The sequence below is a fragment of the Ailuropoda melanoleuca genome, chromosome 2 (genome assembly GCF_002007445.2).
Source record: "Ailuropoda melanoleuca isolate Jingjing chromosome 2, ASM200744v2, whole genome shotgun sequence".
In the NCBI taxonomy this organism is placed as follows: domain Eukaryota; kingdom Metazoa; phylum Chordata; class Mammalia; order Carnivora; family Ursidae; genus Ailuropoda; species Ailuropoda melanoleuca.
Genome location: NC_048219.1, coordinates 85,386,542 through 85,414,078, shown reverse-complemented (window position 1 = coordinate 85,414,078; position 27,537 = coordinate 85,386,542). Strand labels below are relative to the sequence as shown.

At 43.6% G+C, this 27,537-nt stretch overlaps 1 protein-coding gene across 1 annotated transcript; it reads left to right on the top strand.

Annotated features, from left to right (window-relative positions):
• Nucleotides 1–12,024: 12,024 nt before the first annotated feature.
• Nucleotides 12,025–26,766, top strand: LOC100484975 (hydroxymethylglutaryl-CoA synthase, mitochondrial). Its single transcript, XM_034654186.1, has 9 exons — nt 12,025–12,184; nt 16,059–16,513; nt 19,945–20,070; nt 20,635–20,799; nt 22,142–22,307; nt 23,175–23,345; nt 24,353–24,459; nt 25,070–25,195; nt 26,630–26,766. Exons 1-9 carry the CDS (start codon nt 12,081–12,083, stop codon nt 26,734–26,736), a joined length of 1,527 nt encoding a protein of 508 aa, XP_034510077.1. The 5' UTR covers nt 12,025–12,080; the 3' UTR covers nt 26,737–26,766.
• Nucleotides 26,767–27,537: the final 771 nt, after the last annotated feature.

Below are 27,537 nucleotides of genomic sequence, written 5' to 3'. Positions count from 1 at the left end.
GGACACGAATGCTTGTTTCCCTTGCTAGATTAGGGAAGTTTTCAGCTACAATTTGTTCAAATATCTCTTCTAGACCTCTGTTTTTCTCCACCCCTTCAGGGATGCCGATGATTCTGACATTGGATCGTTTCATAGAGTCAGTAATCTCCCGTAATCTACATTCGTGGGCGTGGATTTTTTTAAGACCAGCTTCTATTTTCGTTTTTTCTTCTACTAACCCATCCTCCAATTCGCTAACGCGTTCCTCTGCCTCGGTGACCCTGGCCGTCAGAGCCTCTAGTTTTGACTGTATTTGGCCCATAGAATTTTTAATTTCTGTCAGATTCGCTCTCATTTCTGCCCTTAGGGATTCTATATTCTCAGCAACGCTTTCTCTGATGCTTTTTTCAAGTTTACTCATCATCTTGACCATTGTTGCTCTGAATTCCATTTCTGATAATTGGGATACATCCATATGTATTAATTCTGTGGCCGAGGCCAATTCTGTGGCAGAGGCCACAGACTCATTATCTTTTCTTTGCTGGGGGGGACTTCTCCTTCTCGTCATTCTGATGAAGAGAGATTGCAGGGTTGTCCAGAGCCCAAGTGTTGACTGGGACCCAGGCCGTGCGCCCTTGTTTTATAGAGATCTTAGGGATGTGGGCTTCTTCCTTAAAGAGTTTATTTATTTATTTGAGAGAGAGAGAGACAGTCAGCAAGAAAGGGAACCCAAGCAGAGGAGTGGGAGAGGAAGAAGCAGGTTCCCGGTGGAGAAGCCCGATGAGGGACTCCTTTCCGGAACGTTGTAAACACACCCTAATCCGAAGACAGGTGCTTGGTGACTGCGCCACTCAGGCGCTCCGGGTTGTGGGCTTCTTGATTTTTCAGCCTGCCTTCTGGGGGAGGGGCCTGCCTGCCGGTACTCAGAAAACCCTGTTTGGGTAGAGTCTCTGTGTCCCTTGCGAGGGGGGATGGGGATGGGCACCCTGTGAGCCGGTATTTCCGGGCTTTTGTTCTCTGGCGGCTTTCCCTGGCGGTTTGCTATGCCTCTTCTGAGAGAGCAGCAGCGGCTGAAATTCAGCCTCTGTCTCAGAACAGAGGGATCGCGGATCGTTCTCCACTGATGTTCTGGCCACTTTAACTCTGTTTCTGTTGGTGCTGCTCAACCCTGCAGCATCCCGGGCTGTGCGCCCCACACCCGGCGTCCCAGCCCTCACTTCCAGGGCCGGCACGTCTCTGTCCTTTGTGTTTCCAACCCCGCCCGCCGCCAGCCGCCCCGCGCGGGCTCCCGGAGCTCCCCGTCTCAGTCTGGTGTCTCACGGGTGCTGACCGCGAGTCCGCCTGCTCCCCCGTGCAGGTGGCCCTCCAGCCGCCAGCCGCCCCGCGGACGCTCCCGGAGCTCCCGGTCTCAGCCTCGATCCAGTGAGCACACCGGAGCTCCGGAGCTCCGTGAGATGCTTGGTGGTGCACGCTCCCGGCTCACGGACTCAGTCTGCCGTTTCCAGAGTGCGGGTCCGCGGTCCGCCCGCTCCCCGGTGCAGGTGGCCCGCCAGCCGCCCTGCGCGCGCGCTCCTGGAGCTCGCGTTCTAAGTCTGTTGTCTCGCGGGTGCCGTCCGCGAGTCCGCCTGCTCCCCCGTGCAGGTGGCCCGCCAACCGCCAGCCGTCCCGCGTGCGCTCCCGGAGCTCCCTTCTCAGCCTGCTGTCTCAAGCGTGCGGGTCCGCGGTCTGTCCGCTCCCCCTTGCAGGTGGCTACCGCTTCCCGGCGCCCTGACACGGCGGCTCCCTCCCCCTTCTGTTTAGCTTCCGATATCTGTGCGCGGTTTCACGGCTCCCCGCTTCGTACCTCGATACTCAGCGCTGGAGATGTTCATTTGTAGAGATCCAGATGTATCTTCCTGCGTCTCAGGCTGATTCCGTGGATATTCCTGCTGATCTGGTACCTATCCAGCTCAACTCAGGGGACCGGCTGAAAAAGGGGTCCCCTACTCCTCCGCCATCTTAACCTCCCCCTCTCAGGTGATTTCTTGTTAGCCGTTCAGGAATTCTGTTCTCAGATTCCTCCAACAGGTCATTGCCGCCCTCTGCTTCCTCCCTTGCAGATGTCACCATAGGTTCTATGACTGTTGGCTTCTCCTCAACTGCTTGTATTGTGGAGCTCAGAGGGACACAATATCACTTAGTTTTATTGCAAAAGTTCGTGAGAGTTTGGTTTTTACAGATTGCTGTCATCTAGGTTTTGTTATTCCATTTAGAGAGCACAGTCAGAGTAGACTTAGCATACTTCTTAAGGGTTCTAGGATTTTCAGAATGGTAAATGAGCACTAACTTTAACTTAAATTTACCAGCTGTATTAGCCTCTAACAAGAGAGTCAGCATGTCTTTCGAAGCTTTGAAGCCAGGCCTTGACTTCTCTCTAACTATGAAAGTTCTAGACGGTATCTTCTTCTGATGTAAGGCTGTTTCATCCACACTGAAAATCTGGTTTTACTATAGGCACCTCCACGAATTCTCTTAGCTGGCTCTTCTGGAAAACTTGCTGCTGCTTCTACAGCAGTCCTTGCTGCTTCACCTTGTGCTTCTATGTTAACACTTCTTTCCTTAAACCTCACTAACCAATATCTGCTCTCTTCAGACTTTTTTTCTGCAGCTTTCTTGCTTCTCTTAGCCTTCTTGGAATTGAAAAGAGTAAGGGCCCTGCTTTGGATTAGGCTTTGGCTCTTAAGGGAATGTTGTGGCTGCTTTGATCCTTATCCAGACCACTAGAACTTTCTCCCTATCACTAATTAGACTGTTTCTCTCTCTCTCTCTCTTATCGTTCTTAGTTTCACTGTGGTAGCACTTTAAATTTCCTTCAAGAGCTTTTCCTTTGTATTCGCAACTTGGCTAACCAGATGACACAAAAGGCCTAGCTTACAGGCTGTCTCAGCTTCAACATGTCTTGCTCACTAAGCTTAATTATTCTACCCTTTCATTTATAAGAAGAGACAGGTGACGGGGCGCCTGGGTGGCACAGTGGTTAAGCGTCTGCCTTTGGCTCAGGGCGTGATCCCGGCGTTGTGGGATGGAGTCCCACGTCAGGCTCCTCCGCTATGAGCCTGCTTCTTCCTCTCCCACTCCCCCTGCTTGTGTTCCCTCTCTCTGGCTGTCTCTCTCTGTCAAATGAATAAATAAATAAAATCTTTAAAAAAAAAAAAAAAGAAGAAGAAGAGACAGGTGACTCTTCCTTTCACTTGAACACTTAGATGCCATTGCAGGGTTATTAATTAGCCTAATTTCAAAATTGTTGTATCTTAGAGAATCAGGAGGCCTGAGGAAAAGGAGAAAGATGGTGGAACAGCCAGTCAGTGGAATAGTCAGAACACATACAATACTTATAGATTAAGTTCACCATCTTATATGGGCATGGTTTGTGGTGCTCCAAAACGATTACAATAGTAACATCAAAGATCACTGATCACAGATCGCCATAATGAATATAATATTAATGAACAAGTTTGAAATATTTCAACAATTACCAAATTGTGACACAGAGACATGAAATGAGCAAATGCTATTGTAAAAATGGTGCCCATAGACTAGCTCAGCACAGGATTGCCACAAAACTTCAATTTGTAAAAAATGCAATATCTGCAGAGTGCTATAAGGCCAAGTGCAGTAAAGCAGGCACCAGAATTTTAATAGAAGTAAAGGTCCAAAGTCCTCCACTTGAGCAAACCATTTCATTTTTCGGAGCCTGTTTACTCTGTTGAATGGCTTCATACCTGACTTTTGCCCTAGATCCTGCCTCCCCATAACCAAACACAAACAGATTTCAAAAATGAAAGGAAGAAAGTTTCCGGTAGGCATAAGAGGAAACTTATTCTGCCTGTTATTCTGGGCTTGCTGGTCAGCCAAAAGCCAGACTAACCCAACTCAGCATACATCTCATCAAGTTACAGTCAAAGATGACCCATCGGCATAATGATTGTGCCTTGATGTCCTAGATCTTGGAACCTGCAAAATTGCAGGCTGCCAAGTTCCTTCCTTCACAGCCAAATGATTCTTAATTTGTTGCTAACTACTTCATAGCACTTGATTTTGTACCTCTGACCACATTTCACTCATTATTTCTCCAATGATGGGCACCCAAAGGATCTCCAACTCCCCATTTGAGTTCAGTTTTGTTTTGGTCCACAAAGTCCATCAGCTATTAGCTAATCTATCCTCTCCCAATTGATTTGTGGTGCAGTATGTGTCATAACAATATCCATGTACATGTGAGTCTGTGGCTGAGCAACTTATTTTACCCCAGGGGTCTATTCTTCTACCAAAACCACACTGTTTTTATTACTAAGAATTTTTACAACTGGAAGAAGCCTCCCTCATTATTTTTATTTTTCAAGTTCAACTTGGTTATTTCTGGATCTTTACTTTTATATTTCAGAAAAATATATCAAGTTTATCAAAAAATCCACCTGAAGGGGTGCCTGGGTGGCTTAGTCAGTTAGGTGTCTGCCTTTGGCTCAGGTCATGGTTCTGGGGTCCTGGGATCAAGTCTTGCGTCAGGCCCCCTGCTCAGTGGGGAGTCTGCTTCTCCCTCTCCCTCTGCCTCTCCCCCGGCTTTGCTCTCTATCTCTTTCTCTCATGCTCAAATAAATAAATAAATAAAATCTTAAAAAAAAAATCCACCAGAAATTTTTATTGAGTTGCTTTGAATTTGTGGATTAATTTGGGAAGAATAAATATCATCATTATATTAAGTTGTGGCATCCAAGAGCAGAGAATATTTATTTTTTTCAAGTGACCTTCTATGTTATTTATTCAAATTTTACATTTTTTTCTCCATAGAGGTCCTGTCTAGTCTTGGTTAAATTAACTTCTAGGCCCTATATAGTTTGTGTTGTTATTGTTATTTTGATTCATTTTTTTTTTTGGTCATAGTTCCTAGCTGGTTGATGCTAATGTAGAGAAACCCTATTGATTTTTTAAATGGATGTTGTCTCTGACAGCTTTGTTGAATCCTATCTTTAGTTCAAATATTTCATTGACGTTAGTTGAGTTTTCTAATTAATCTACAAATAGTAATTATTTACATCTTCTCTTTAATCCTTTCAACTATTCTTTCTTTCTCTTTCTTAATAGCATTAGCCAGAATCTCTAGTACGACAAAGTAAAAGGTAATGGCCATCCTTGTCTTATTTCCGATCTTAAATTAATGTTTCTCCTTTATGTGCAAGCTTTTGGAATTTAGCATTTTGGGAAGTTTTACTCAGTTTTTCTGGGTATCTCCTATGTATACGGGTGGTATACCTGCTACTAAGCTTGTTTGTTTTTCTCTTGTTTTTGTCTTTTATTATAAGGGGAGTCTTAGCCAAGAACCTAGACTGGTAAAGGGAAAATAATTTTTCCTTCCTGCAGCTTCTTATTAGTACCTTGTAATACAAAATCTTCCTCTCCCTTCTTAAGTACACAGTATGATTATTTTAAATTCTTGGCCTGCCTGTTTCAAAAATTCTCTTTCAGGCGGTATGTATCATTCAGTGTGCTGTCTTTTTTATAGTCCTCAACAACTCCACTATTTTGAGTTCATGTGCCCTGGAGGTAATGACTGCTCTCTGGTTCTGTGTGTTGGGGAAGCAGAGAAGGCCTGGCCCCAGTCTGTGTTCCTCGAAGCATATTTCAGGTGAGGGGTGGGAATAAACTCACAGTGGAGAGCCCCAGACATCACAGAACCACTGGTGACCATCCCTGTTTGCTGCCACTTCACCAGGACACTCCCTTAAGGTTTCTCATTTAAACTGTTAGGAAACAATGGCACCGGGAGAAAATATTGCTGGGCTACCAGCTTGGGGTTTGAGAATGGAGGTTTGTCAGAGTGATTGTCAGAGCACGATTGGTCAATATGCAGCTTTTTTCAAGAACTGGCCACCAGGATAGGGCTTTTATGATGTTCCTTCTCCTACTGCTGCCTCCGTCCATCCTCCACCTCAGGCTTCAGCCCGCTTCCAGTCTCATCCCTGCCTCCACCGCTACCCTGCATCCCGCACACCCATCCAGGCATCCCTCGAACTCCTCAGGGATTGCTCACAGCTTTTTAAAAAAGTGTTCTTCAGATTCATGCTCTTACTCATTTTGCTAGTGCATTCCAGGTTGATTTGGGAAGAGGCATTCAACAGCCTATGACAGTTTGCCATGTTGCTGAATAGAAAAAGTTTCAACAACAACAACAAAAACACTATGCAAATATAAAATAGGCTAATTAAGACAAATACTTGATAATTATCAAAATTCTGAGAGCTCGGAAAAAAGATTTTTTATACTGATCGGTTATTTTGTGACATATTATTTATCATTGACACAAAATGACAGTGGGAACATAATTTTTTTTAACTGCTTAAATGTCTGTGAAGATAGAGGTTTGACATAAACCCAAAGAAGTGATGACAACTGACACTGGGGTCTGCTCATCAAGAATCATGGGCAACTGTACCATCGCTACACTGTGCTTCACTCACACAGATATTGAATCTTCCCCACTTGAGACTACACATCATTTTGCTTGGTTTGTTCCCTTGGTGATACAACAGATGCAAGGTAACACTTGGAATGGTAAAACTTGAGAAACAACACAACACCAGCGCTCAGTGTTTGTCTGGGAAAACTCATCAGCCTCCATGCCCTTTCCCCTACTTTTCTCAAGACCTCTCACCTAATTAGATAGGAATCTATACAGACTAACTACAAGCTTCAGTGCTCCTCCTTCATGAAACTCGAAACTAGAAGCTTTGGAATCAAAGGTCTGGATGTTACTCCCAGCAATCACAAAAGGCAAGACCTGGCAAATAAGAGATTGGCTAACCAATCACAAAGCAGCTTTGGCTCCTCCCCTTCGACAGCAGAATCCACATGTAGATGCAGTGAGAGAGCCCTGGAAGTGGAGCTACAGCACTGGTTTCTACTCCTAGCCCTTACCACAAACTAGTCATATACCCACAAGCCAGAGCACTTGTCTCTCCAAGCCCCCATGTCCCAATCAACTTTGTGGAGCTGCTGGGAGTAGAGAGTGCATGTAAAAGCACTTCAAAACTGATAAAGCACCAGGTATGTTCACATTGTTTTACTATTAGCATGAAATAAACATGGTTAATTTCCCGAAGCATAAAGACATTTCTCTAGGTCTAGGCTGTCCATAGAAATAACTTGTCTAAAATCCTGAAAGCATCGTTCCTTTAGGTTGAGTTATAAAGTGCAAATCTACATAGAGGGGGCCCACTTCAATTTATCAGTCATCAGAACCTAGAGTAAATGCGTTTTCCACGCATTTGTTGAAATGAGGACCGTGAGTTTCTGAGGTAGAAGACAGATGGATGTGGCTAGGAGGGTAAATCTACCTGGGAACGTTGTTTAAAATTTGCTCTCCTAAACCAGTGTTCTTGGTAGAATTGCGTAAAAAACAAACATTGTTTTTGCAAGACTTTCCCCTGGATATCTAAACTTTTTCATCTATGATAATCAATTTCTCTGATTCTTAATGCTTACCTAGCTCATGACACTCATTTTTGATTAATCAACACTCAGCTGAAAAGCTGTAGCCCAGGAGCTGAAAATCTCAAAGCAATAATAAAAATGTCTGTTTTCATTTAGCAAGTATCAGAATGTGGTACTCCATTTAAGTGTTCGAGAGGTATCTTCTTTAAACAAAACAGCCAGATTTTGTCATCTATTTCCTTCAAAACTTGGGGCTATTAATAGAAAAAAAAAAACCAGTTACTTGATTGTGCTTGAGTACAATTACTTAAGTCCACTAAATTCCCTTCAAGATGGAAAGCTATCACATGGTGGTGTTTTGCTCCCAAGGCCCCCAATTTATACTTCACATAATGCATTACCAGTACTTCTTCAATTTACAAGTTTCCCTAATTCCAAAGGAACAACTTAATATTAGTTTGAACCACATGAACTTGCCACTTTTTCAGGTCAAAACTGGTTGAAGACTGGCTCAGATTATGTGTAGTTCAGAGAGCCTAGATTCAAAGCCCATTTCAGCCACTTCCTAGGTAAAACCACAGGTGGTTATGTATTTTTTCTAGACCTCAGTTTCCTCATCTGTATAATGGATGCTGTAATATTATCAGTCTCAGTTGTGAAAATTAAATGAGACAATGCACAAAAGTACTTAGCATAATACCTGACACATGGTGATTTCTTAGTACATGCTGACCTCAACAACAGAAAGGAGTAAGGTTGATCTTACCAGTTGTATTCCCAGTGCTTAGCACAGTGCCTGGTTTGTTGTATATACCCAATAAAGTTTATACTAGATTGGCTGGTTTTGGTCTTCCATGTTATCAAAATGGCCTATTATGTGTCTGTAATCCTGTGTGAATATTTGTATATTTTGGTCTCTGAACCTAATGTTCCTATTGGTTCCATCTATTTTCTCAGTGAAATGAGGAGTGTGGGGGAATCACCTGGAGCAACCCAACATTTAGAGGAAGATCAGCAGGAAGGAGTGGTAGGTGATATGGAGAAAAACATGGGAATGTCAGGTCCTATAAGGCAAATGAAAAGGGTATTTCAGGAAAGAGGGAGTGAGAAGCCTTGCCATACACTCCTGAGAGGTCTAGTAAGCTGAAGGTTCAGGACCAACCATTGGATTTGGCCATGACGAAGTTATTAATGACCTCGACAAAAGGAACTTCAATGGGATGCTGGGGACAAAAGCCTAAAGGGATTGATTAAAGATAGAATGTGACTCTCCCACTACCACCACCTCCAGGGTCCCAGGGCAGTTGGGGACTCTGTACTCCAGAGCTGTTTACTCTAAGGCTGCTGTCTCCAAGCCAATGTGGACAAAAGGCTGGGGCCTATGCACTCATTCTTGTCTCTCTATCAAGGCAAAGTTATGGAGCTGGTAAGCAGCCCACTGACCACGCACGTGCTGGACACTCCCTCAGGGTTCCCAGCCCAGGGCCCCTACCTCCATCTCTTCAGGTTTGAGAACCATGGCCAGTAGAGGACAGAGCTGAGGAAAAGCTACACCGACTATGATGGCTGCTGCCCAAGTCTCCTGGCACCAGGCCCTTTGAAGGCAGGCAATTACAAGCTATCCTTTGACACCAAGGGCTACTGGAAGAAGAGGGGGGCGGAGAGTTTCTATTCATATGTGGAAGTAGCTTTCACCATCACCAATGAGACCCATAGATTCTGTGCATCCCTGCTGCTGAGCCTGTGGTCCTATATCACATATCAAGGGAGCTAGTAGCTGAGCCATCACCTCTGGCCAACTGCTGGTCCTATAAGCGTCAATCCCATCCCCAAGGCTCACTGAGGCACTCCAACAGACGGCACCAGGTCTTACTCCCTGTGGGAGACTCTGGCCCCCCAATTTCCAGTAGCAGCTGAGTCTCAGGCATCAATAAAGTTGGTGCTAGTAAAAAGAAGGAAAAAAAGAAGAATGAGAGGTAAGGATGTAACACATTGAAAACAGAATATTTTTAATGGCTTTTGCTATAGAGTAGAGGATAGATTTGGTGGCACACCCAGTAAGACATATAGGGTCAAGAAGGAGTTTTTAAAAATGGGATTATATGCTTAGAAGAACAACCTAGTAAAAGGGAAATTGATCAGAAGGAAAATAGGGGATAAAGGCAGAACCATAGTCCTTACTAGACCATAGGTGATACAATCAGTGAGCAAGTGGTGACCTTGGCCTTAAACCTAAGAAGGACTGGTCCTCTAGATAAGAAGTGGAAGGGCAGAGTGTAGGGAATAAAGGCAGGCAATTTGCTGAATTTGCTAATGAAAGACGAGTAGTTCTCCTCTGATTGTTTCTATATTCTTAGTGAAACAGGAGTCAATCAGCTAAGCATGAGCAAGTATGAGAAGAGAAACTATGATTGGCTCTACTGCGACTGAATGAGCCAATGGACTAGGAATATGTAGTAGAATTGTCAGGCTATGCTGGGAGTCCGTCTGAAAAGTGCGGTAGTAAATTAAAAGCTAACAAGTCAGTACAGTACTATTTTTCTTCAGCCATGCTTAGCTGCTCAAATGGAGGCACAGAGTAGACCAAGAGTGACTTTCATCAAATGGTTTCATCAATGGTTTGCTTGGCCAGACTGACAGAGAGAGTACATGGCAAGGTGTGTGCAAGAGACTCTTTAGGGTGATGCACTATGGGTAATCTAAGCTGCATAAAGAGAGAAAAGAGGTCATTTAGAGGTATAATAAATGGCAAAAAAGTGGAGGAGCCAATGGTGGTCCCAGTGGGAGAAAAAGGTGGGGGCTCTTTTAAAGTGAGCTGGAAAGATAGAAGTTATTAGAAATTAAGTTGCATGAAATTAAAATTTAGGAGGTGGTATAGACACTGTACTGATAAGGTCAAGAGTAACGAGTGTAGAGTGGGAGGCTAAAGTCATGTGGAGGACAAGATTATGGAAATAAGTGAAAGGCTAGAGTAGATGAATTATCTGTGTGGAGAATAACATCTTCACGAATGTTGAGAGAATTGATGTGGAGAGGAAGGCATTGATTCATGTGCTTCAATCCTCATGAACAAGGGGAGTGGAGCAAGACTGTCAGTTGACCTCAAGAATGAAGGGCACTGGGTGGCTCAGAGTGATGGCATGGGCTTGAAGAGAGTGGGGCTTTTGAGAGGAAAGAGAGGAAAAATACTATGGCAGTATCACTGCAGAACAAAGAGGACACGTGCCTTACACTGAGTTCTTATATCTTAGGGACTGGTGGCCAGGGGGTGGATTTTGTGGGGCAGGCAAAGAACCCAACAACCATTTGAAAGCTGTAGGTTGAGACAGAGCAAGGAACAAAGGTCATTTTCAGAAAAGAAGTTGGAAATAAAGAATTTTAAACTGATGACAGAACTTTGCAAAAGGCTCAGTGGTAGGGCACAGGTGACAGAGTGAGGTGGAAGACTGGGTTAGAGCAGTAATGCCCCAAGGTGTATGGGGGCAAGAACCTAAACATGATGGAAGACCCAGGAGACTTGGACTTCTGGGGGAAACTAGAAGGTCTCTGTCTGCAGGAAAATGAAGTCACCTCTGATTCCCCTAAAACAAGAAACACTCTGGCTCTTCTCCATGCCTAGCAAAGAGTCACATTAGACAGGGGAGTTTTACTGAGTGAACCAAGGAATAAATGCATGACCCTCATAAAAGACAGAGGAAGACTAATGCTCTGAGAGAGGGCTGGAGGGAGCAATTCACTAGAAGATCAGATGGCAGGAAACTTTTTATAGAGAAGTAAAAGAGCAGAGTGGAAAGAACAGAATCTGGAATCAAAAGACACAGTTGGAAAAAAAAAAAAAAGACACAGTTGAGTCCCCAACCTGTCACTTAGGTCTTTGGGAAAGTTATGTCATCTGACTACTTATCAGTGGCCTCATCTGTAAAGTGGACCTTTCCTCCTCAGGAGGGCCCTGGTCACCTCTTTGGGGCTCCTGTCCTTTTCTTGTAGCCTCTTGCAGTGCACTAGAGGTTGTGTACAGCTATGCACATGTAAGAGTGACAATAAAGAGAGGAGAGGTATGGTGTGCTCCACATATGCTCTACCCCAGCCCTTTGTCTATGTGTCAATATCCACTCCTAACTACTTAAAAGACTACTATTAAAAGATTCATCCTTTCAGTTTTGAAAGATGTTCCTTATTATGCATAATACATTAAAATAATAACAGCTAACTCCACAGAGAGCATTCTGGAACAGCAAGCAAGAGTAACCCAGATGAGGAGCCAGGGTCCAAGACAGGCCAAATGGGTTACCCCAGGATGTGTGACAACAAGGAACATCACAGCCCCCTGAGCTGGCTGGCCATAAGGAAGGCTGGCACAAGAGCCAGAGAAAGGAGGAATCAGAGCCATCCATTCCCACACCTGCCCAGGATCAGGGCAGCTGTGTACAAGCAGGAGAGATGACGTTTTCCTTGACTCAAACATGTTCTCAGTGATACCTTTGGCCCGGATTTAGAAGGCATCTGAGCCTCGATAAGCGGGGGTGGGGCTTCCAGAGGCAGGAGTCTCAGAGCTCTATAAAGCCCAACAGGGCACAGCTGGGCAGCTCTCCCAAGGACTGTGAACTGTCGGTTTAGTGCTTGTTCCTCTGGAAATGCAACGGCTGTTGACTTCAGTGAAGCGGGTCTTGCAAGTGAAGAGGGCAATGCAAGAAGCCTTCATCTCACCTGCTAGCCTTCTTCCAGCAGCCCACCAAAGGTGAGTCACATTGTTCCCAGGGACTGTGCAGGCCACTCTTTGAGGAGTGTCATAGAACCAGTAAAAGACAGGTAGAGGGCCTGTCATAAGGAAAAGCTCACTAGAATCCCAGTGAAAAGCTGGCAAGGCTTGTACACAGCCTTAGATAAGCAAGTTAACTTGTTAGGGTTTCATTTACCTCCTCTCTAAACGGATGGTCCCTCTCAGCTACAGACTTCCAAGATCCCAAGCCTCTGATACCTGCTGTTCATAGATGATGACATTTTTCACTGCCCCAGCTGCATGAAGCAGTGGAAATATCAGTACCAGGACCCCCAGCCTTCTCCTCTCCACCACCGTTCCCCCCTATACCCCCAGCTCCTGCCAAGACCTGCAGCATTCTGTGCCAACTGCAATGTTAGTCATACCAGCTGCTTCAAGTCATTGCAGCAAGATTCCAAATGGACTGGGGGATCAGAAGCATGTTTCTCTGCCCTCTGATTTCATGAAAGAGGGAAATGGGATGTTAAGATAAGAGTGTATGTCTGTGTGCAATGTGCTGTGCGCAGAAGCACTATGCATGCCTTTTATTTGTAAACACTCCCCAGTTTGGCCCACATGCTTGGAGCCTGCCAACACTGACGGTAATAGCTATAGCTGGGGCCTTGGAATCTCCAAACCATCCACTGCACTGTGGGACTAGCCCATTCCTCCCACTTCCACACTGCATTCCATGAATACTTAGAAAAACAACTTTGACCCAGTGTCTTCCCTTGCCTGGGATCCAGGGACCTGGCTGCATGATATGTGTGGAGTAAGGGATGATGTTCCTTAGTCATCTTGTTTTCTTCCTGACTCTCTGCCATTGTCCATACTCTCCTTCACCCTCTTCAGACAGGCCAAATATCCCAGCTCAGCATTTAACCTGTTCTTGTATCTGTGAGGAAGGGATTGACATGGATTTGCTTGTTTCAATAAACAACCGCAGGCTGCCCAGCAAGAGACAAACCTGCCCCTCCTTCTGGCATCCTTGGTCCACACATTTCCCTTTTCCAGCGTACTCACAGCTCATCCTGTTTTCTGTGGCTTGAAAGAGTATTAAGGATCTTTCTTATGAGTCCGTCTTTCTCTGTATGTCTGTCCCCTCTACTGCAACCTGCACCAGCTCTAAATCCAACCCAAGAACTGCTCCCATCTCAGCTTATGCTTTACCACTGGTTAATGACCTCCACTTGGCGGTCCCCACTTGCTTCTCTCATGTGCTGCTTCCTTAATTGCCTTCACTCTCCACTCTACCAGGTGCCCTTACTTGCTCAGTTATCTCCCACTGTGACCGCCACCCCATCCGCCCCTTCCAGTTCTGTATCAGCAGAAATTCCACTCACCCATCAAAGTTGATCTCAAAAGTAGCCTCTTCCATGAAGGCTTTTCTGAGCCTACCACCCACAGGAAATCTCTGCTTCCTCCAAACTCTGGTGGGATTTTGCCTATATTTCTCTTTAGGCCCTTATCACATTCTGACTCGCAGTTGGGGTATGCATGTACGTGCTCGTTTATTCCTCCCACTGGTCAAGGAAGTCCTCAAGAAACTTGACCTCCTCTTTTCCTTGTCTACCCCCTCCACCTTGGTAACCTCTCACTAGCACAGTGCCTGGCATATAATAGTGAATTTTGAAACACAAGAGAAGGAGAGATGGAATAAAGAAAGAAAAGCTTGATGCATATTCTTAAACCAAGCAACCTCAGAACAAAATCAGTTTTAAATTAAATAAAGTGATTATTCTCTAGAGAAAATTTACAAGATAAGAAGGGCACTCTTAACTCCAGTGGTGGGATCTTTCTGGAAGCCTCTACTTGCTAACTTTTCTTCAAGGTTCTGGAATCCATTTCCAGAACTAGCCCCTTACTAAGATAAAGTTACCAAGTGGCTGATTCTTGGAACCTCTCCTTGAAAGCTTAGATTCCTAACTGGAGAGAGAGGAAGGGAGGGAGCTCAGAGAAGGCAGAATGAGAATGAGGCTGAGGAGAAAACCAGCCCAGTGCAGGACCACTGCTGGCTAACCATTAGCTCCTATGTACTGGGGAGGATTCTCCACAAATATTTGAGAGTACAAACTCCAATTATTTGGGGGAACACCAAATAAATAGGGCAGATAACTAAATTCCAAAGCTCTCTTATCAGATATGGGTGAACATTTATACTTTCCGTCACTGTCTTATGATCCTGTGATCCAGTTTGCTTCATAGTACGTCAAAGTGACCTTTCTGATGGGAGAACTAGGGTTTACCAGAAGCCCAGAATCCTCAGGATGATTGACAGACACACTGAATCTGAGCTACAGTTCCTGAGACGTAGAGCTAAATGCATAAGCCTGTGGAGCCATCCTGTCACTCATCACAGTCAGGAATTCTATAGTCAGATATGAGTCAAAGGACTCTGGTGGCACTCATGAGTGCCTTGGTGGCACCCAAGGTGGTGAAAGGACAGGATATTTCTAACACATGAGTAACCATGAAGGTACTCTAAGCACAACACTTCACCAATGCATGCCTTGATTTCACCATCTGCAAAATGAAGAATATCGCTAAAGTAACCAGATTTCAGGTACTTTCATGTGGGAACAGATGGAGGTGGACTTGGTGATTTCTGTACTTGTCGCTGGACGGAGAAACTCTAGAATTTCACCAGGGATATTAGGAGTCAGGATTGAAGGGAGGTGGGTAGGTCCAGGAAAGAAACAGATTATCTTTTCCCTCTTCCACTGACCCCTTCCCCATTTTCTCTCTGGTTCCATTTAGAATTGTTCCCTCTGTCCTCTGTATTCTCACAGCCTTTGCTTGTTATACTATGTGTTTAACTATGAAATGTCTGCCTCTTCCATTAGACCATGCTGTCTTGGTGGGCACAAAGAATGCCTTCTTCACTACTGTGCATCTGGAATCCAGCACTGTGTTGGATGTGCCCCATAAATATTTGGAGGCCCAATCAGAAAAAGCAGAGAGGATGGAATCAAGCAGGAAGCTTCCTTAAAAAGTAGAAAAACAATAGGTGTGTTCTTGTGTAGTAAAAAGAAACAAGGAGAAAGGGAATAATGAGACAAGCACTTTAAAACTGAATGAGATTTCTAAAGTTACGTCTCATGAGGTTTATAACGTGTAAAAGTAAACCATGTGACAGTAATAGCTCGAAGGGATGGAGAGGATAAACGGAGTTAAAGTATGACTTTTCACTGTTCAGAAAATAGAAGTATTAATGTAAGTTAGATTACAATAAACCAAGCATGCATATTGTAATCTCTGATTTATTACTAAAAGAAAAAGAGGAGATAAAATGGAATAATAAATCCTTGCTTAATCCAAAAGAATGCAGGAAAGAAGAAATAAAGAAACAAAGGACATATGAGACAAAAGGAAATGAAGAGTGAGATAGTAGATTTAATCCCATCGATACTAGTCATTAGAATAAATATAATTGGACTAGTTACCCCAGTTAAAGCACCAATATTGTAAGACTTGTTAAAAACAAACAAAAAAGACCCAACTATATGCTGTTTAGAAGAGATGTATGTTAAATATAAAGACCCTGAGAGATTAAAAGTATAAAAGGACAGCAAAAGATATGCCCTGCAACCAGTAATCAAAAAACTAAGGCAGTTTTCTTAACATCAGGAAAAGTAGATTTTGTGGCAGGAATATCACAAAGATGAATTAAAGAGGAACATTTAATAAGGATAAAAGGGTTAATTCAACAGAAAGATAACCACCTTACATTTGCATTCATCTGATAACATCGGTTCAAAATACATGAAAAATGAATGAGATGATTGCTGTATTGTATTTTGAGGAGGCTGGCTGGAGACCATTAATAGGATTTTGATTGTCATCTCCGCTACAGGTTTTCTACCATCCCTGCTGTCCCCTTGGCCAAAACAGATACTTGGCCAAAGGATGTGGGCATCCTTGCCCTGGAGGTCTATTTCCCAGCCCAGTATGTGGACCAAACAGACCTGGAGAAGTACAACAATGTGGAAGCAGGGAGGTACACGGTGGGTTTGGGCCAAACCCATATGGGCTTCTGCTCAGTCCAGGAGGACATCAACTCCCTGTGCCTGACCGTGGTGCAGCGGCTGATGGAGCGCACGCAGCTCCCATGGGACTCTGTGGGATGGCTGGAAGTGGGCACTGAGACCATCATTGACAAGTCCAAGGCTGTCAAAACAGTGCTCATGGAGCTTTTCCAGGATTCAGGCAACACTGACATCGAGGGCATAGATACCACCAATGCCTGCTACGGTGGCACTGCCTCCCTCTTCAATGCTGCCAACTGGGTGGAGTCCAGCTCCTGGGATGGTATGTGCTTCCGGAGACCTTGTGTAAGAGAGGAACTGGGTTAGAGGCTGAATCCTCAGTTTTGTTTCTCCATTGCCCCAGTGATTTCATCAGGGAGGGAAGGACAAGTTATTCACACAGCTGCTGCTATCATCAACAACCACAAAGATGATAACCACTTAGACTTGCATAACTTTATACTGTTAATTAGGTAGCATGTTCACATAGCCATTCATTTAGTCCTTCCAACAGCCTAGGAAGTGGGTGTTATATCTGATTTATAAGTGAGAAAATGGAGACTGTGATATCTTACACATAGTGTGTGGCAAGGGAGAGACACCAAACCGAATCCAATATATTCCTATTTCTCATAAGTTTCTCCTAAGACTCTGAGAGACAGAGTTAAACAAGTTTAGGTATTAAGGGGGAAACATCCTAGTGGAAATAGACCCAAAGAATCACAGGATAAGAAAACAAAACAAAACAAAAAAATCAGAGGATAGACTATTACACAGAGTATTTATTCTCTTACTCCCTTGCCTGGTTACTAGGAAATTGTTTTTTGCTTAACATATATTTTAAAAGATTTTATTTACTTATTTATTTGTTTATTTATTTATATATATATTTTTAAGGGGTGAGTAGCAGAGGGCAAGGGATAAGCAGACTCTGTGCTGAGCATGGAGCCTGATGCTGGGCTCGATCCCACGATCCTGATATCATGACCTGAGCTGAAACCAAGAGTCAGACACTTAACCCACTGAGCCAATCAGGCACACCATGTTTTTTGCTTAACATATTAACATTACGTTATTTCTTACTTATATCTTCCCTGGGTGCTATCTTGGAGGAGGAACCCCCTGTTGTGATAGCAAGAAAAGATCCAAGGGAAACAGTACAAGTTGAGAGATCAAAACCTAGCTCTGTTGATAACTGCTGACAAGTCCCTTAACCACTTTGAGTCTCAGAATTCCTATTTAGGGCTGGTAAAAGAACTGTACAAGAGATCCATGGAGATGTGAGCAAATAGTATCTGGGCAGTCAAGGCACTTAGTATGTTTACTAAGTGGAAACTGGAATTTAAAATTGTGGAAGCCAAATTAACATTAATTATAAAATCTTCATGTTGGCAGGGATCTTAGAGATTATCTAATCCAATATTCTTTATTTCAAAAAGAGTGGCCAAGAAGAGTTGGATGGTTTGCTGTGCAGTGAAATTCCACAGACACATTCAGTATTTTTTTTTAAGTAGACTCCACACCCAGTGTGGAGCCCAACGCAGGGCTAGAACTCAGGACCCTGAAATAGAGACCTGAACTGACCTGATGCTCAACCGACTGAGCCACCTGGGTGCCCCAATTCATTCAGTATTGTTTCTGAATGCCCTGAATAGCCTCACAATCAACAGTTCCACTGATCTGGGATGTTCGGGTCTCTACATCACCAAATCTGTTCTTAAGGTGCTTCTCCTACTCGACACTTATATTATTGCCTCTCCAACAACCCCTGCTACTATCACCACCAATATTTCCAGCCAAGCATTTAGTTAGGGAGTAGAAATGAAGGGCAAGGGATACTCACAGCCTTTAACCAAAAAACAGAACCTTGTTTGGGAACATGATCAGCTTCAGTTATGTCATTTCAAATGAGTAGATTCTGCTGAGTTGGCACCGTATTCCATACGAGGAGGGAATGCCACAGGAGTGGCAGGCTATTCCTTCTTTAACATGATGTCTTGGTCAGAGGGAGAAAAAAAATAAACTATTGAGATGTGAATCATTAGTTTGTATCAAAACAAAAAGCATATTTAAGCTTGAGCCAAATGGCAACTACCAAGACCAAGCAAAGCCAGTGTAGATAGGATGTCTGCTTTGACCTGGCCAACCATCCAGCTCAGGTTTCTCGGATGAGCGAAGGTGGTTTTGGGACTCACCAGGAAGTTTCAAATCACATCCAGAAAGATAACAGTTTTTGAGGGAAGGAAAAAGTGGTACAGCCTCAGATTGTCCAGAAGACTTCATTTTTTCTTGTCCTTTTTTTTTTAATGAAAGTAACCGAAATGTATAGTTAAAAATATATACACATACATAAATGAGTGTAAAGTGAAGAAAAAGTTCCCTTTTAACACCCCATTACCACTTTCCAGAATTTCACACTAATAGTTTCTATGTATTCTTCCAGAATTTTTCTTTGTACTTGGAAGTATACACATACATAACTATTCAGTTTTAGTTTTTAACATTGAACATATTATTCCTCACCCCTATTATGTCTTAGAGGTCGTTTCATATCAACACATATAAGGTCTACTTCACCTTTTAAAAACCTTACAATATATGTTTGTGAATATGCCCAACTTTATTTAATTAATCCCATATTGATGGATATTTAGATTGTTGCATATTTTTTGCAATTATAAAAAATGTTTTAATGAACATTGCAATAATAGCTTTGCATGCTTGTGATAATGTGTTTTGTAAGAATAGATTCCTAGAAATGGAATTGCCAGATATATTGATATAAAAGTTTGAGAGAATGTGCCAAATTGGAGCACCTCGTTAGCTCAGTCGGTTAAGTGTCTGCCTTTGGTTCAGGTCACTATCCCAGGGTCCTGGGATTGAGCCCCACGTCGGGAATCCCTGCTCAGCGGGGAGTCTACTTCTCCTTCTATCCCTCCCCATTGCTCATGCTCACTCTCTCTCTCTGAAATAAATAAACAAAAATCTTTAAAAAAAATGTGCCAAATTGTTCTTCAAGAGGTTGTACTAACGTACGTTCCTACAATACATATTATCAAGCTTTCTAATCTTTGTCAATTTAATAAGGAAAAATAAGGATTTGCCTTTTTTTTCATTTAAAAAAATATTCAAAATTTTTTAGGATATTCATTGGCCATTTTCCCGTTATATACCTGGGAGGTTGTTAATGAGACTTTTACAAATGAAGGGAAGTAGCTTTTTGTTGGTTTTAAGTATTGTAATACTTCCCCAGTTTGTCTGATTTTGTTTCTGATAAAAAGTTTGAATTTTTAGATAGTCAAATTTACTAATCTTTAACAGCTTCTAAATACTTTCATATAGTTTTCAAACTATATATATAAAACAATACTTTTTTTTGTTGGGGTTGGAGTTGTTAAAATTCTTAAAGAAAGATTCTTGGGCTTCAGTGAATTTGTGTTGGAATCCTGACTTTGAATCCTTATCGTACCATCAATTAGCTGTGTGGCTTGGGCCAAGTAACTTAAGTTCTTTGAGCCTCCATTTCTTTGTCAATAAAGAAGGAATAACTATACCTGATATATAGGCTACTCGTGAGAGAAGGGATTTTTGTTTTGTTCACTGGTCTATCTTCAGTACCTAAAATTGTGCCTGGCTCACAGGAAGCACTCAGTCTACTTGAGATTTGGGTAGTGATCTCAAGTTAAGATAATTACTTCTTGTCTCTCATTACAGGTCGCTATGCAATGGTGGTCTGCGGAGACATTGCAGTCTATCCCAGGGGTAACGCTCGCCCCACAGGTGGGGCCGGAGCTGTGGCCATGCTAGTTGGGCCCAAGGCCCCTCTGGCCCTCGAGAGAGGTCTGTGGTAAACTGTGGAAATGTGGTACCAAGAGACTGCCAGCAAATACATAGCTCCCCATCCCAAGTAGGCATACCCACTACACAGGGCTGAAGTATGGATTTGAGGATGACGTTGCTTGCCTTCAAAAGGCTGGACTGGGGAGCAAAGGGCAAGGAGGAAGGGAATAGAGGGATCATTGAGGTTTCCTCTTCTGCACCATCACGCATTGGGGTAATGATGCATGGAATGAGTGACATTGATACTGCAGATGAGGACCTTTAAGGAGCTAGACTGGCAATTGAAGATGAAAGAAGATAATCGGGTATAAGGGGAAAGGTTCTCCTTTGAGAATTTTGGCATCTATTCTAGCTTTTGTTAAGGCCACATAGGTATGGGAAGGGAAATATAAATCTCATTTATATAAGAGCAACGTCTATTCAAGTCCCTTTGAACATGGGAGGGATGTTGAGTGGGCTCAGACAGAGAAAAACCAGGAAACTGTTAGTACATGGTTCCCCATCCTCTCTGCTCCATGGGGGCTGCATCATACAGTCCCTGAATCTCTCCTTGTGCCTTGCCAGGGCTTAGAGGAACCCACATGGAGAACGTATATGACTTCTACAAACCAGATGCAGCTACAGAGTACCCAATAGTGGATGGGAAGCTCTCCATCCAGTGCTACCTACGGGCCTTGGACAGATGTTACACATTATACCGTCAAAAAATCCAGAACCAGTGGAAACAAGGTACGGGACTCGGAGGGCAGAAAGTGGGGACTCTATTTCCAGGGGAAACAAGAGTTGGTCCTAAAAGCTTAAGAAAAGGTTTCTTCTCTCCTTCAAAAACGATCTCAAGAGAATTGTTTCATGTCCCCTTCCTCTTATATCCTTCCATGAGTCTATGCTACAGTCCATCTGGAAGCTTCCAATTCAAGTATGAAGCTGCCTCTAACTTGAGCTAAATGAAAGAAAGTAAACAATCTAGAACCAAAGTCACCAGTAGGAAACCAGTGGGTGTCAGCCACCTGGGGAGTGGTGAGTCAGAGTAACCACATCCTACTGGGGACTAGGATTTGTTTCTGTTGAAGTCAGGAGTGATTTGACTCACCTTTTGTAGTTCGATACCTTTTAAAGTCTGGTTGATGTTGAAAAATCTTATCTCTATTTTCAGTATACTAAAATGTTAGTGATTTTTCTGTGGATGGTAATGTTACAAGTTAATTTTATTTTTACCTTTAGTTTCTGAGTTCTCCAACTAAGAGAATATGTACTGCTTTCATAATCAGAAAGGAAACAAACTTTATTTTAAAAGTTCAGAGCAATCTACTTTAAGAAAATAAAAGGGTTCTTATCTGCTCAACCATGGCCAGAAGGGCATCTGTGATAGGCAGTTTTCAGTGTGGGAAAAGGCACGTGTGGAAGGTCAGAGCATGGATGCTTTAGGGGTGCCTTAGGAGCCACTTCTTGCCCCTTTCCACTGTGCTGAAAGTGATGCCACTCACCACTGCTCGCCCCTCCGGATAAGCAGTAGACTTGGACTTCTCTACCTTCCATCCACTGTAAATTTGCTATTGGTTAATTGCTCTCACAAGCTCTATATTCTTTCTGCATTCTAATTTTGCTCTGCAGCCTCCTGTGGAATTTGATTGATGCTGCTTTGGCTTTTAGCACTAAGAGACAGTCTGGGTTGTCTATAGAGTGAGACATCAGAACCTAAATCCAAAGCCAGACATTTTTCAAGCTGGGTAACCTTGGACACATGACCTAGCTTCATATTTTAGAGACTCTGTTTCTTCCTCTGAAAAATATAGAAAAGTAACATGACACTAGTTTGATTTGGAGGAATTATCTGTCATAAAAGTTGGCAATAGTTGACAGGAAGAAAATGTTTCTTTCCCTTCTTTCTTTATAAGTAGAGTGTTTAGTAAAATGCCTGTAAAGTGAATGAACAAAACTTAGATGGTTTGCTGGAGGTAGGAGCTGGTTCTCTGGGATGCCTCAAGTCCCTCAGAACACTTAGGTCTTGGGGTGTAGGTCTAAATGGCTCATCCACCATGGCACATCCTTGCTTTCACACTTCCTCTTCCAGCTGGCATCGATCGGCCTTTCACTCTTGATGACTTACAGTTTATGATCTTTCACACGCCCTTCTGCAAAATGGTCCAGAAATCCCTGGCTCGCCTGATGTTCAATGACTTCCTGTCAGCCAGCAGCGACACGCAGACCAGCCTCTATAAGGAGCTGGAGGCCTTCAGGTGGGTCTTCTTCGGGGAAGCCTTCAGAGGCTCATGAGGGCTGAGGAAGGAGGAGGTTTCCTCACTCCTTGAGTCTGTACCACCAGCCAACACTGGGGGTGAGAAAAGGACACTCCTCCAACACAGTAGAAATGACACCAAGTCTATACATGACTTATTGGGTTATGGTTTACATAGAGCCCTGCACCTTTTATCTCAGGGACCACAGGGAGTTTGACAGCACCTCTAGATGAAGTAGCTGGCTATCAGAAGCTTCAGAGAATAAGAAAAAGGGGAAAGGGTGTGTGGCTAAATCATTCAGTCAGTAAACATTTTATGAACATCAACTATATGTTAGGCATCATACTAAACTCTAGGGACACCAAAATAAATGTGACTCCATGATCCCTGCCTCAAGGATCTTACAGTCTATATGTGCACACTTTTCGGTTCAGCAAATCCATGCAGAGGGAACATGCAGAGTTTTAGCTGGTGAGGACAGGAATGAAGAGACTGGTTCAAGTAGGGCACATCGTATCATGGCCCATTTTTCAGCCTTTAAAAATATTGCTAGAGAAGATGATTTAATGTCATAGAGAGAAAATTAGTTAGGGAAGCATGTTGAATAGAATATATAGCATGATTTCATTTTCTAGTTAACCTTATGACAGCAGGGATGGATTCCACAAGAAAAATTGACCTAAGGCTCTCTCTGAATGGTAGGACTATTAGTGACATTGTTTTTCTTTGTGCTGGCCTGTATTTCCAAATAGTTTGTAATAAAAACATGTGCCTAAAGTCTCTCCAGAAGCTGTTACTTTTCCCCCTTGCTGCCTCCCTGCCCTTCTGTGGTCTCTCACCTGGCCTGTGTCTCTGGCTGCCTCCCAGGGGGCTAACACTGGAGGAAACCTACACCAACAAGGACATGGATAAAGCACTTCAAAAGGCCTCCCTGGACACGTTCAACAAGAAAACCAAGGGCTCCCTTTACCTCTCCACTCACAACGGGAATACATACACCTCATCCTTATATGGGTGTCTGGCCTCCCTTCTGTCCCGGTGAGTACTGCGCCTAGCCCCACCTTCTACCCCCCACCCCATGGTCATGGTCGGAGGGGTCAACCAAATTTGGTTCCTCTTCTGGTGCAGAAATTCTAAAGGAAGGAAAGATAATGAAAGAAACTTGTTTCAAAGGTACATGTATAGGCAGATTTACTATCGGTATTAAACAATGGTCTCCAAAGTGACGATGTACGATGTCAAGGACTGTGTAAGATCTGCTTGGATGCAGCAAGCACCTAATAGAACTTAGACGCATATTTTTATCTCATCCATTTAAAATCTCTGTCCGTAGTAAAGCATGATGGTTAAGAGAGTCTAGTTTTAGAACCCACAACCAAGGTTTGAATACCACTTATTAGCTTTGATCTCGGAAAAATGTTTAACCTCTATGTGCTTCACTGTCCCCATCTATAAAACATATGCACTAACAATTCCCACCTTCTAGAGTTCTGATGAGGGTTAAATGTGTGAAGGAATTAAAACACTAGTGCTCAGCAAGTGCTCAGATACCAGTTGTTATTTTTATTGATATTCTATTTTCTGGGTTTTATAAGGAAACACTTGCACTATAGTACCTGCACATAACATAGGAGATATATATATATGAACTCAACCAAATGATTACTGATGAGGGGATGATAAAAAAGGTACAACTGCTGAAACAGTACCAGAAAACATGGAAACCTTGAAGTGGTCTGACCTCCAAACTTCAGAGTTCACTGAATTCATCTTGTCCTCATAGGTGGTGAGAAGCTGCTTTTATACCCCCAATTCTGTTATGCTCAATGTGCCTTCTGTATCTTGGATTTTAGCCACTCTTCTCCTGGCAAGTTTTCTTCTTTCTGGGTCTATACCCAGGGTCTTCCAAAAGCCCCTCTTTGTGCAGAGTGCCTGGAGCCCATTTCTACTTGCAAGAGGTTGACTTGAGTGGGGCGATAGGCTGGTGGTTTATTTGAAGGACAGAATATAATAATGTGCTTGAGTTTTGATTTCTTTCCCTGCAGGTATTCTGCCCAAGACTTGGCTGGTTCCAGGATTGGAGCCTTCTCTTATGGCTCTGGCTTGGCAGCAAGTTTTTTTTCATTTCGAGTGTCCAAGGATGCTTCTCCAGGTGAGTCCCGTCTTTCTATCAGGCACTTCTGATAAGATTCATCGGATAAAAGAAACCACTCTCTGCCTCCCCACTACTGAGGCTCCCATCTGGACAGAATTATGTTGTGATTAAGAACAGAGGAATTCCCTGAAGGGATTTAAGCACTGGAGTAATTTTGTCTAATTTATGGAATTGAATCATTTGCCTGGCCACTACTTGGAACTAGATTGAAGAGAAACAAAGGTGGAAATGAGAAACCAGTCAGGTTGTTCCAGCAAACAGTCCAGGTAGGAGGTAGTTAATGGCCATTAGGCTGCATATGGTTAAAGGGAAGTTGATGGATTTGAAATTTTCAACAACTGTCTATTGATTATTTTATGTCAGATGTGATCGAGGGTGTGCACCTAAGTACTCTGTGGGACATTCCTTGACTAAGAGTGTGTCTGCCAGTAGGTTTCACTAACATTACATTTGCTGACCTTTATCATTTCTTGACATTCCAAACCACACACAGCACTTTCCTAGAGGGTTTGAGCTCCCACAGAACCTGGCTCTCTATCAGACTTGTGACTGGTAAGAGTGGTAATGACAGTGGAGCAGATTTAACAATCTTGCCTTTGTTTCCCAGGATCCCCCCTGGAGAAGCTGGTGTCTAGTATGTCAGACCTGCCAAAACGCCTTGCCTCCCGGAAGCGTATGTCTCCTCAGGAATTCACAGAAATAATGGACCAAAGAGAACAATTCTACCATAAGGGTAAGAAAAAGGGTGAGAAGGGAGGAGAAGGAAATTTTCTCAGATTTCATGCCAGTGGCAGAGAGCCAGGATTCATCAGAAGTCTGGATTACAGTGGGCCAGGGCGAAGACATCTATGAGATATGATTGGGACAAAATCTGTTAGGTCCAAAGGGGTAAGAATTAGGTGGGGAAGCAGAAGGCAGAGTGGAGAAGAGGTAGGAAGCAGCATGTAGCTTCCCAGTAGAGATTGTAGTTAACCACTCGAAACAGGATACTGGACAATGCAGTCCCAAGGATTTCAGACATGTGGTCTTGAATACTGCTCTCTATGCAACAGTTGAAAGAGCCCAGAATTTGGAGCTAGATATTTAAATCTAAACTGACCTGTGCACTCAGTAGCTCTTTGTATTTGGGAAAATTTTTGAAGTTTTCTCAGTTGTCTTATTTCTGAAATCATACCAAATTTGCAAGATTGCCAAACAGATTAAATGAGTTAATGTACACAAATAAGTTACTCACAGATATTACTATCTCTGCCCACCTGCCCCCTTTCCCTACTGAACATAAAAACAAAATATTGTCCAATGGGATGCCTGGGTGGCTCAGTCAGTTAAGCATCTGCCTTCCACTCAGGTCATGATTCCAGGGTCCTGGGATCAAGCCCCACATTGGGCTCCCTGCTCAACGGAAAGACTGCTTCTCCCTCTTGTGCGCTCCCTGCTTGTGCGCTCTCTCCCTCTCTCTCTCTCTCTCTCTAATAAATAAATAAAATCTTTAAAAAACATTGCCTAAAAAAGCAACAAAGGAAAAGGAAACAAAAGCTAAAGTTATTACTGGAGAGATCTGATGGTGGTTTTAAAACCAATGCCAAAACAAAACGTATTTTCTCAAGCAAGACTTGGGACACAAGACTTGCATGTGGTGTGGAAGGGGAGACAGAATACACGGTACTGGGAATGTTCCAGAAAACCTAGGCCTCATAGTCATCCATCTTCTCTGGAACAGGGACACCTTAGGGCAAAGAGGAAAAACAACTAAAATAACATAGGTCTTCTGAGATGAACACTGATGGACAAAGAACAGAAATACTATAATGAATCAGAGCCAGAGAACTTAGGGCTAGGAAGGAAGTGTCTATTAGAAGACAGGAAGCTCTGAGGTATACATCCTTAAGCCAGGTACCATTGGCAAGAGGACATGAAGAAGAGAGGAAGGTCACGTTTACTGTAGGAAAACGTCATACTCCTATAGTAAAATTTCTCACAGCCAAGGCTTATGTACTAGATCCAAGATGGCCGCTTCTGGTTCTTGGGCTGGTCCAGGGTTCTGCTGGGGCTGTGACAGGTGGCCTCACAGCTAGGAGAGCTTCATGTTGAAGGCATCCCTGTCACTCTTTCCTCTTCCCCAGCTCCGTGGAGCTCTTTGTACGTATTGCCTCTTCTCATTCCACAGTGAATTTCTCACCACCTGGCGACACGAGCAGTCTTTTCCCCGGCACGTGGTACCTGGAGCGAGTGGATGAGCTGTATCGCCGGAAGTACGCCCGGCGACCAGTCTAAAGGTGGTGAGTGAAGTTTTGCAGGGTTGGTGGCATCAAGTTTGTCCTCTGGGTAACAGATGCAGTTCTGATAGTGTAACCAGGCCAGACAGGGTCTATAGCTCCGCAATGATGGGTGGTGGGGAGTTTGTACCATGAGGACCACCCAGAACTGGTGGGGGTCTTTGCCCTGGAGAGACAAAAGCTGGGGGAGGGGCATGTTTTAAACTCTGGAATGTGGGGAAAAAAAAAGTCAACTTGTTTACCTGATCTGCTCAGGATAGGAAGCTCCCCTAGAAATGTGATAGAAACCAAATTGGCATCTGTGAGGGGAAGCAGGCTGTGAACCAGAACCTACAGAACTCATTCCTCCAAAGGGGTGAGGTAGTAATAAAGATGAGTGGCTTCAGAAAAGGTACTTACTAGTGTGTTGGGGACCGATTCATGGAGAAACAGGGTGTTGGGCATTCTGTTGGTGCCAGAAGCCTCGGCAGGTGGGAACCTCGCCAGGCTGTTCCTCCTGGGGAAAAGATGTGAGGTTTGAAAAGTCAGTGGAGGGGAAAGTGCAGAAGGGTTTCTTGCAAGAGGACTGCCTGGGGTACTTTTTGAAGGGGAATCGAGTATTCAGAATGAGAACTTTCGGGGCGCCTGGGTGGCTCAGTCGGTTTATAACCCTTCAGGTCAGGTCATGATCCTAAGGGTCTGGGATTGAGCCCTGTGTCGGGCTCCTTGCTCGGCGGGGAGTCTGCTTCTCCCTTTCCCTCTGCTGCTCCCCCTGCTTCTGCTTTCTCTCTCTCTTCAAATAAATAAATAAAATCTTTAA

Excerpts from the sequence above, each read along its gene's own strand:
- LOC100484975 (XM_034654186.1), top strand. The coding sequence starts at position 12,081 with ATGCAACGGCTGTTGACTTCAGTGAAGCGGGTCTTGCAAGTGAAGAGG. Across the intron at positions 20,800-22,141 it reads CCAGAACCAGTGGAAACAAG|CTGGCATCGATCGGCCTTTC; the intron begins GTACGGGACTCG and ends TTCCTCTTCCAG. Across the intron at positions 22,308-23,174 it reads AAGGAGCTGGAGGCCTTCAG|GGGGCTAACACTGGAGGAAA; the intron begins GTGGGTCTTCTT and ends GCTGCCTCCCAG.